The sequence below is a fragment of the Diaphorina citri genome, unplaced genomic scaffold (genome assembly GCF_000475195.1).
Source record: "Diaphorina citri unplaced genomic scaffold, Diaci psyllid genome assembly version 1.1 scaffold821, whole genome shotgun sequence".
Classification (NCBI taxonomy): Eukaryota; Metazoa; Arthropoda; class Insecta; order Hemiptera; family Psyllidae; genus Diaphorina; species Diaphorina citri.
The window spans coordinates 219,514-229,958 of NW_007378253.1; the positions used below are offsets into that span (position 1 = coordinate 219,514).

Here is a 10,445-nt window from a genome sequence, read left to right on the forward strand (position 1 = left end):
AATGCCATCAGTGACAGACTATGCATTGCATCCAATGGCTACTTCACAGGCCAAATATCCGCCCAGCATATCGTGGCCTGTACGCCCAATTGTTGGGGATGTAATGGAGGTTGGCCTCAGCTAGCGTGGAGATTCTGGGGACACAACGGAGTGGTCACTGGAGGAGATTACAACTCACAAGAGGTGAATATAAAAAAAGGAATTTTAATTGTGTTAAGCACAAATGCTTGTCACAAATGTCGTTCCCTGCTTAATGCACTACGCTAAATTTTATGACTTGACTTGGACTCGAACCACCAACCTCCAGATCGGACTTCGCGCTAACCACTACACCACTGAGGTTGGTTACGAGAGGTGAATATACTAGTATAGCTCTCAAATTTTTTGTGTAAAAGTAGAGCTTTTTAACAACGTTTGTGGGCAGTCACGTGTAAATCTCCCGCGTGCAAAGCGAGCGCAGTGACCAATACGCCATGGGAGCTGACTTAGTAGAATATAAATTCATGGGCTTACGGACAGATTTACAAATTACGTACAAGGTACGTAATACATCTCCACTTCATTTACAGGGTTGTCAACCATACACCTTGGCCCCGTGCGAGCATCACGTGCAAGGGCCTCTGCAAAACTGTACCCTACTGGGTAAGCTGAAAACCCCTGAATGCAAACAGAACTGCTACAACCCGTCCTATGAATCTACGTACCGGTTTGACCTCAAAAAGGGTAAGTTATAGTAATTTTGAGCCTGCTTAGTAAGCTTTGAAGGTAGCACGCCTGCCTTCTAAGTGCTAGGCTAGGTTACTTGTTCGATTACCGCCCGTGCCGAACTTTATCCTAAACAGATAAGGTTCGTTCTCGGAACGGCTGACTTTCTCCTATCTAGTCCTCCCTCTCTCTTCGATTTCGGGACGATAGGAGCTCCATTGTTATAACTAGTTCCCTCTATCAAACCTTGAGAAAAACGATCCGCGAGAACAGTTGCTCCGATTTCGATTAAATTTGGCAGCAAAAGACTTGGAAGGAAATTCAATATACATAGATGCTCTTTCTCCTACCAAGATACGCAGCAGTACTGCTTAAATGCTTACTGCTGCTTAAGTACTGCTTAAATAGCAAGTTGTACCTAGGTGTGTACTAACGATTTTTTTCCCTTCATTATTGTTAATTTAAAAAGGCAAGAAAATGTAATTTAAGATTTCAATTTCATGTTCTCCCACAGGCAAGAAAGCTCACATGGTACTCATGTAAAAAACAGAAAAAAAACTCCCCTTCGTTGTGAACACAATGAGACCAACCCCATCACTCTGAGGGGCCCAGACGCCGAGTACTACCCATTTGAAAAACATACTAATCCGTTGGCGGACCCTGTATTAGAGAGAGACAGTATCTGGCACGAGCCTAAAACCATTATAGTGTTATCATTCAGTATGATCCAGCTTTGTAGCAGTTAGTGTTACCATTACCATCCCAGTCATCCAACCATTTACTTACAGTAATACCATTTAGAGATGAGTAAAGAGTGACTGAGTCATTTAAAGAACTACCTACTCACGTCAATGTGTCAGACCCCAAAACATGTGACTCCGTCTCCAGCTTTCTATAATATATGTATAATTTGTATATGGGGGTGTTGGGATCAGACTTACTGACTAGTTCTTTTTACAACTCACTCACAGTATTATCATCCAGTGTTTCGCCTCTTTACAACCTCACCATCCAGTCAACCAGTATTACCATACAGTTTAACATCCAGTCGCCTGTTTACAACGTCACCATCCAGTCTTGCAGCTGTTCCACATCATATTCAGAGGCAGAGTCCAGCCCAGTCGTATCACAGAATGACACCTGGTTGTACAGATCGGAGAACTCAAAGTCCTTGTCCGGATTTCCCAGGAAAGTCTGATTGGCAGCCACATCATTGGTGTCTTCCAATTGGTTGCTCTTGGTTCTTCTGACCAGATTCCTGAAAATAAATGAAATTCAATTTAATCTATTTGTATTAAGTGAAAAGTTAGCTTCGAAGGTAGTGCGTCCGCTTTGCAAGCGCTAGGTCGCGGACTTAATTCTCGCCTGGGATGAATTTTATCCTAAACCGATAACTTTTGTTCGCTAGCTTAGTTAGCTTTGAGGGTAGTGCGTCTGTCTTGTCTGCTTTGTAAGCGCTTGGTGGCGCGTTCAATTACCGCTTGGGACGAACTTTGTCTTCAATAGATTCTCAGAACGCCTGGCTTTCACCTATGGTACTATACTGTCCTCCTTCCCTCTTCGGGACGGTGAGACCACCGTCATCACAGTTCCCTCTATCAAACCTCTTAAAAAGTATCAATTCTATATTATAAAGTACATACATTTGATTTATTTTGACTTAGGAAAAGGTACCTTTAATTATTTACAAATAAAGGCTGAATATTGTATGTAAGTTTACATTCACAACTTCAGTTCGTCGGATAGGTATGTCCCGGCCTCAACGTCCTATACTCACAGTTCCTTCTGCAGCAAAGTCTTCACCACAGAGCTACTCTTGGCCAGCGTCTGGTCCTGTTTGTTGCAGCACACCAGAATGTTGACTCGTGATGACTGAACCTGAGGATCCGCCAAAATGACGTACAGAGATTCGGCCACGTCTCGCAATGTCTTCTGAACAGTAGAACTATCCAGGACGTACACTATGCCCTTGGCTGATGACTTGTACTGGTCGAAGAACTTGTTCCGAAGTCGGTCTTCACCTGGCAAGTCGACAATTTTGATGTTTTTCTGCAAAAGAAGTGAGAGGAATGGTGATCAGCACTTACTCTACTTGAGTGATGGGAACATAGAGGTGTGGCCAAACATAGTCGACGGCCGTCGATTGTCGAGGCAGTGTGGACGGTTCAGTCGACATCGATTGACGGCCGGTCGACTGTGTTTGGACACACCTATTCATAGTATTCAGACACGACACACGACACACCAAGTCCTACGACGCGAAATCACGTCATGTGCTTCAAAAACAAGATTTTTTCCTTACAAACAAGTGGCCAGTACGTTTAATTCCAAAATACAAATTTACACAACAAAAAGTACAGATTTTTCCCCCAACAGTCACTATGATTTAGTTACACTTAACCATCACACGTTAGTGAGCAGGCAAGACACGTGAATTTTGACCTGAAGAAGGGCAGACACAAAACAAGTTCGACGAGACAAAATTCAAAATGGCGGACGCGATAATGGCGAAGGGCGTGAAGGACGCGCACGGATTTGAAGAGGATCGTCGCTTCATACACAAAACCATACATAAAATCATCCGTCAGGCGAAAGCCAACGACAGCGCCCTCTGTGAGGACGATAAGAAAGCTTTCATTCACAAGATGGAGGTTCTGGACAGCAAGATCATGCATAAGATTTACGAGGTAGATCGGAAAAGAGTGAAGGAAGAATTGACCAAGATCAAGAGAAATGTGTATGATAATTCGCCGGAAAGTTATGAGCTTGCTGAGAGAGGCATTGAGGCGATCATTGTTAGGATAAACCGATTGTAGATATGTACATAGAATGCTGGATTGTAAACAATTAAATAACTCTATGGTTCGAAACTTAGCTCGCCTCTCGCCTGGTTACCAAACCCTGGGGTCTACACCCCAATGTTGACTTCTACACAAGTACAGAAAAAATGTTCAAAATTCCAACATATGGTCATAGACCAAGGGTAAACAATACTGGTATTTAAAAATGTTTTAGTACTCTAGTCTAGTCTAGTCTAGTCATCAGGTAGGTAAGTAGGTACAGAGCTTCTCACCATTAATCTTCAGTAGATATCTAATGTTAATTAATGAAAACATGTAAGCTTGGGATCACCATGTGTGGGTTACAAAAAAATAAATAACCACCATTAAGTAAAACCTGTATAGGTATGTACCTAATTTACTAACCTTTTCGTAGGTAAAGTTACCAACATTTTCTTTCAGAGAAGTACAGATCAGGTAGGTATGTAGGTACAGAGCTTCTCACCATTAATCTTCAGTAGGTATCTAATGTTAATTAATGAAAATTGAAAACATGTAAGCTTGGGATCACCATGTGTGGGTTACAAAAAATAAATAACAAACATTAAGTAAAACCTGTATAGGTATGTACCTAATTTACTAACCTTTTCGTAGGTAAAGTTACCAACATTTTCTTTCAGAGAAGTACAGGATTCAAAGTATTTGGAATACACCAATCTGGCAAAGAGTAGTGTTTTCCCTGATAAGCTTAATCCAGACAGTAGAACCACTTTCTGACTTGATTTCCTGAACTTGAAGAAAAGGAAAACTGAAAGAGAAGGAAGAAGATGATTTTGTCATGGTTGCATGAGAGTAAAAAAATATCTTTGTAAGAAAAATGAGGGAATCAAAAAAGAATCCACATTCTTTTCTAATAATGAATCAAACAAATCTAGACTCTCTTGATTAAAAAAAACCTAATCTGACTGCTTCAGAGCTTCACTTTTTTTTAACCTAGTAGGTAGGTAGAAATCTTTAGACTGACAGAAGGAATAGTGGTAAGTGGTAATCACAAGGGCACATGAATAAAAAATTTAACACGTTGCATGCCACAACACATGCTAGCATCCAACACTAACATTGCCAAATTGCCATAAAGTCACTGTCACACTCTCACAAGCAACAGTGGTTTTTTTTTCCATCATCAAGTACATGACTGATGGAACCTTGCACAGGGAGTTTCTATCTGAACCTGACCTCGCCAGCTACAGTGTGATGATCATTGATGAGGCACACGAGCGTACACTACATACGGATATTCTGTTTGGTCTTGTGAAAGATATTGTGCGATTTCGTTCTGATTTGAAGTTGCTCATTTCCAGTGCCACATTGGATGCTCAGAAGTTTTCCGAATTTTTTGATGACGCTCCTGTGTTCAGGATACCAGGGAGAAGGTTCCCTGTTGATATTTACTACACAAAAGCTCCCGAGGCGGATTATATTGATGCCTGTGTGGTGTCTATCCTGCAGATCCACGCGACGCAACCCTTAGGTGACATCCTGGTGTTCCTGACAGGACAAGAAGAAATTGAAACGTGTAATGAAATCCTGCAGGATAGAGTAAGGCGGCTTGGATCCAAGATTAAGGAACTGATCATTCTGCCTGTCTATTCTAACCTGCCTACTGATATGCAAACTAAAATATTCTTACCCACGCCTCCTAACGCTCGTAAAGTAGTCCTTGCTACCAACATAGCCGAGACATCACTTACTATTGATAACATTATCTATGTCATAGACCCTGGGTTTTGTAAACAGAACAACTTTAACTCTCGCACAGGCATGGAGTCACTCACTGTAGTTCCTATCTCCAAGGCGAGTGCTAACCAGAGGGCAGGTCGAGCAGGACGTGTGGCTGCAGGGAAATGTTTCCGTCTCTATACAGCCTGGGCTTACAAACATGAACTGGAAGACAACACTGTTCCGGAAATACAAAGGATAAACCTTGGGGGAAATGTTTCCGTCTCTATACAGCCTGGGCTTACAAACATGAACTGGAAGACAACACTGTTCCGGAAATACAAAGGATAAACCTTGTTTTAAATTTTTGATAATAAAAATGTGATAAATTCCGAAAACTACGAAATTCTCCAACTAACTGCAGTCCTCGTTTATTACATAAATGAGGGAATCATTGTATTAATGCATTTCTAATGGGAAGGTGTCATAACTGGCTTCAACCCCTTATCAGACTTCAGAGGTTGTGCTCATGTGCTGGGAGAAGAGGTCCTGAGGTAGGTAAGGTAAGTGATCCTAGAGTTCAATCAACCCCTTATCAGACTTCAGAGGTTGTGCTCATGTGCTGGGAGAAGAGGTCCTGAGGCCTGAGGTAAGGTAAGTGATCCTACCATGTGAAGTTGCAGGTTTAATCATTTCCTTATGAAACATGGAAACAATGGGACTTATCTTTAAGCTTAACTTTTGTTTGAATACCTACCTACCATTGCCTATTAGTATGGAAGTATGAACACTAAAGGAAGATAGAAAGTTGGAAAGCAACCACTGCTCTCACAAATGAAACATTGCACGTGTAAGTAACTCCCAAGATAGTTATTTTTCAGTCAACCATTCAGATCATTTGGATATCTTGGTGTCATGCAGGTAAGTATGTGGTGGAACCATTTTCTTTGTAAATCTCATATTTAGTGTTCATCCAATCTGAATAAAGGAAAATACACAGGTGTCATACTTGTAATGAATTAGCACAAGAGTTCAAGTGTGATTTGGTTTTATTTTGATAATTATTTACATGCAGACTGCACACACTGCTGTTAAAAACTATGGCCAAGTAATAGCAAAACAATGAATACCCAAACTTAAACTGAAAGGTAACAATGGCAGAAACAGCTCAGTTAATTTGAGATGTGTCAAACTAATTAATAATGCTACATTCCACATTGATGGATACAATATGTATTATCATTGTAAGTTAGTCAGACTTTATGTAAGTTAGTCTATTTTTGGATACTTTTCTGGGTTTAGCTGACTTGATTTTTACCAAGTGGTGGGTTGTGGGTAGGGTCTCCAGATCAAATTTTTAAAAAGTAGGACATTTGGTTCCAAAAACCCGGACATTCCATCGAAAACCCGGACATTTCCCAAATTTCAAAATGTATAGTTTGCACCAGTGCCCAGGGTGCAGAGAACACTGCATTTGCCTTACTTAAGTTACACACGATCGTTCTTCTTCACATTCCGATGAAAGCAAACATTTTTACTGGTTTTGTTGATGTTTCATGAATACGAATGTCCATAATGTAAAGACAATCATTAGTCATGTAAAATACACATGACGAATTGTCAACCTATGTATAAATTGTAGGCATTTCTAGGTAAAACATGAAGTAGGTATTTACTTTTTCTGAACTGAATTCACTGAATAAAAGAGACAAATTAATAAATTATTCAATAAATACTGTGATTTATGAATCTCATCAAAAACCCGGACATTTCCCAAATTTTCAAAAATCCCTCCGGACGCCGGACAAACATGTAAAAACCCGGACATGTCCGGGAAAAACCGGACGTCTGGAAACCCTAGTTGTGGGTATCACCATTTGGGTTGGGTATCAGAGAAGAGAGAAGCAAGAAACTTAACATAGAACTACAATTTTGTATCAATGAATACTTGGTTTAGGTGTTTTAAATGTATTTGTTTATTGATCATCTTTCACTAAGAAACACAAGATGTAACCTAGGTTGATGATAAACAGAGGTAGGTTGGTACACTATTAAAAATCAAACTTAATTTCTATAGGAACATAATAATGCACATAATATACTTAGGTATGGGTAATTATTTACATTTCGTACCTACATATACTACAAAACAATAACAGACAAAAATTATAAGCACAACTTAAAAAAGTTAGGAAAGTAGATTTAAAATTCTAATTTTCAAGGGTATGTACCTAATAAAGAGGCAATGCTAGGGGCATTAATGGGTTAAATCTGAGGTCCTTTACCAAAGGACATATGTAATGGGTGTGTAGGACTGTAGGTACATAGGTACCTACTTGGTTGGTTTCATTTGGCATTGGAAAAATCATTACATTCAGGACCAAACATTAGTTACTTTTATGTTAACCCATCTACCTACTACCTACATAAAAAGAAAAAGTTCAGAATATAAAGTAGGTAATGGAGAAGACAGCTTCTGGTAGGTAATGGAGAAGACAGCTTCTGAACTAAACTAGTGTATCCAAGACACCCATAGGCTGTAAGGACATGGCACCACTGCTATTGTCATCATTCCTGTTGTTCTTGTTGAAATTGGTTAGGGAACTATACGTATTAGCTAGCATGTTTTCGTTGAGGACTTCTAACCCTTGAATGTACTCACTTTCCAGTAGACATTCATGTTGAAATTGATTTTCTAAATAACTCAAATATTTCTTTTATGGTTATTTTAAAATTTAGTATGGTACGTTCACATAATTATAATTACAGCCTGCCTGAATTTCCCTTGCTAAATAAATAGCAAAGGTTGTGTGCGAAGGGCATCCAGTCGTAAAATTTTTAGCCAAAACCAAATGTCAGCCCAAAACAATCACCCTAGTCAGGGCTGATTTGAGAGGCTGACGAAAAACGCCGACCCCGTCTGTACACGGGAATAGGCACAGAAAAAGAAAGAACACATAATTATAATTACAAAGTTTCAACTTGCCACATAATTATTCTAACGTTTCTAAGTTTTTTTTTTAGACTTAAATAAAGCCACGTTCTTTACTTTTTACCATGTTAACATAGGTCACGTTCGGGTATGTACTAGTACTATGTATTGACACTGTCAAAACATACGAGTATCTCACCTTGGTAGTAAGCTCACTATCATTGGGCAGTGTGTCTCTCAGAGCCCGCAGTCGATGTCACAATAAAATTAAATTGAAAAGTTTAAAATTAGATACTAGAGAGACAGTATCTGGCACGAGCCTAAAACCATTATAGTTTATAGTGTTATCATTCAGTATGATCCAGCTTTGTAGCAGTTAGTGTTACCATTACCATCCCAGTCATCCAACCATTTACTTACAGTAATACCATTTAGAGATGAGTAAAGAGTGATTGAGTCATTTAAAGAACTACCTACTCAGTCAATGTGTCAGACCCTTAAACATGTAACTCAGTCTCCAGCTTTCTATATGTATAATTTGTATATGGGGGTGTTAGGATCAGACTTACTGACTAGTTCTTTTTACAACTCACTCACAGTATTACCATCCAGTGTTTCGCCTCTTTACAACCTCACCATCCAGTCATCCAGCTTTCAGAGTATTACCATCCAGTGTTTCGCCTCTTTACAACTTCACCATCCAGTCATCCAGCTATTCACAATATTACCATCCAGTTCAACATCCAGTCGCCTGTTTACAACGTTACCATCCAGTCTTGCAGCTGTACCACATCATATTCAGAGGCAGAGTCCAGCCCAGTCGTATCACAGAATGACACCTGGTTGTACAGATCGGAGAACTCAAAGTCCTTGTCCGAGTTGTAAAAACACTTCAGAATGACTTTGTCAGCAAGTTCTCAAGAGAAGGGCTTTCAGTATTCAATAATTTCGATGATAAGTGATGTGAGTTGTAAAAACACTTCAGAATGACTTTGTCAGCAAGTTCTCAAGAGAAGGGCTTTCAGTATTCAATAATTTCGATGATAAGTGATGTGTAATAGATGAAATTACTATTCAACAAGAACTGATGAATAAAAGTGATAATAGAAAGTAAATAGGATAAGGAAAGTAAAAAACACGTCTACAGAGCAACTCTCCAGAACAAAAAGTTCTGATTTTGATTAGGTAAAAAGTTAGGTTATGGCTGACTTACCCAGGGTGAAGAAAAGGACTGCTAAAGATGTTGCGATTAAAATAAATTCAGAATGGTCGGAAAAAGTTAGGTTATGGCTGACTTACCCAGGGTGAAGAAAAGGACTGCTAAAGATGTTGCGATTAAAATAAATTCAGAATGGTCGGAAAATAGAGAAGACAACCGGATTTTCCCATCCGGTACATTTTTAGTTGGGCTTTTGCGATCCATGATAAAATAGAGAACTTTACAATTTATATCTTATCTCTTATCAAAAATATTTGCCTATTTATTTTTTTTTTTTTGAAAATCGCATACGCAACGCAACACGCATACACGCAAATGGATGTGACGTCACCATGCGAGAAGAGGAAAAAATATGCTTGAGCCAGAAAAACTCGCTCATTTCAAAAACCTCTGTGGCCTCTGTGTTGAGCGCGAAATATTTAAATTTCCGGATACATTCCATTTTCTTGGGATCTAGGGATCTACGTTTGTTAATAATATATTTTTATAAGACTAAGTTACCTAGGCTTGACAAGTTTGCTTTTTGCTTTTTTCAGGTTTAAAAGTGTTCAAAACCCCCAAAGTAAGAGCTTTCATGGGCCATTTCCTCACGTAAGTTTGCAGAAGGGTACCTCCTCATCACCCCCTCTTTGAGTTTTGGTGAGTTAAAAAACCAAGAGGTAGATACCAACATAACACAAACAGACTCTTCTAGAGAAACCACGTCCCAGATCTCTTCTACACAAACATCCATTATCATTAAATTCTTTTGAAATTTTCAGGAACAATCACCACAGTTGAACAGAGTAGCTAAATAATCCAAGAACACAATGGGGTCTAGTGACAGTGATGATGATAGAAAAGAGCGGGATGAGTTCTCTGAAAGACTCAAGAACAGAGACAAAAACAACACAAAAAATGTTGCCACCTCCAGACAAGTAATCGGATTTTCCCATCCGCTACATTTTTAGTTGGGCTTTTGCGATCCATGATAAAATAGAGAACTTTACAAATATCTTATCTCTTATCAAAAAATCAAAAATATTTGCCTATCTTTGAAAATCGTATACGCAACGCAACACGCATACACGCAAATGGATGTGACGTCACG

At 39.3% G+C, this 10,445-nt stretch overlaps 1 protein-coding gene and 3 long non-coding RNA genes across 4 annotated transcripts; 3 read left to right on the forward strand and 1 right to left on the reverse strand.

The window, feature by feature from the left end:
- Positions 1–1,561: 1,561 nt before the first annotated feature.
- On the reverse strand, positions 1,562–9,642 carry LOC103512303 (signal recognition particle receptor subunit beta-like). The gene is made up of 4 exons (XM_008477062.2): positions 9,436–9,642; positions 4,130–4,293; positions 2,483–2,754; positions 1,562–1,963 (listed from the first exon to the last, which is right to left on the reverse strand). The coding sequence occupies exons 1-4, from the start codon at positions 9,557–9,559 to the stop codon at positions 1,762–1,764; spliced, it is 762 nt and encodes a 253-aa protein (XP_008475284.1). The 5' UTR covers positions 9,560–9,642; the 3' UTR covers positions 1,562–1,761.
- On the forward strand, positions 3,395–4,120 carry LOC113468716. Its single transcript, XR_003392372.1, has 2 exons — positions 3,395–3,750; positions 3,963–4,120. It is a non-coding gene; the product is annotated as an uncharacterized LOC113468716 (long non-coding RNA).
- LOC113468714 lies at positions 9,265–9,614 on the forward strand. The gene is made up of 2 exons (XR_003392370.1): positions 9,265–9,333; positions 9,420–9,614. It is a non-coding gene; the product is annotated as an uncharacterized LOC113468714 (long non-coding RNA).
- Positions 9,643–9,793: 151 nt separating the features above from the next.
- Positions 9,794–10,270, forward strand: LOC113468713. The gene is made up of 2 exons (XR_003392369.1): positions 9,794–9,946; positions 10,117–10,270. It is a non-coding gene; the product is annotated as an uncharacterized LOC113468713 (long non-coding RNA).
- The last annotated feature ends 175 nt before the right edge of the window (positions 10,271–10,445 follow it).

Coding starts and splice junctions, on each gene's coding strand:
- LOC103512303 (XM_008477062.2), bottom strand. CDS start 9,559: ATGGATCGCAAAAGCCCAACTAAAAATGTACCGGATGGGAAAATCCGG. Junction 2,755..4,129: donor GTAACTTTACCTACGAAAAG/GTTAGTAAATTA, acceptor CTTCTTTTGCAG/AAAAACATCAAAATTGTCGA. Junction 1,964..2,482: donor ACTTTGCTGCAGAAGGAACT/GTGAGTATAGGA, acceptor ATTTATTTTCAG/GAATCTGGTCAGAAGAACCA.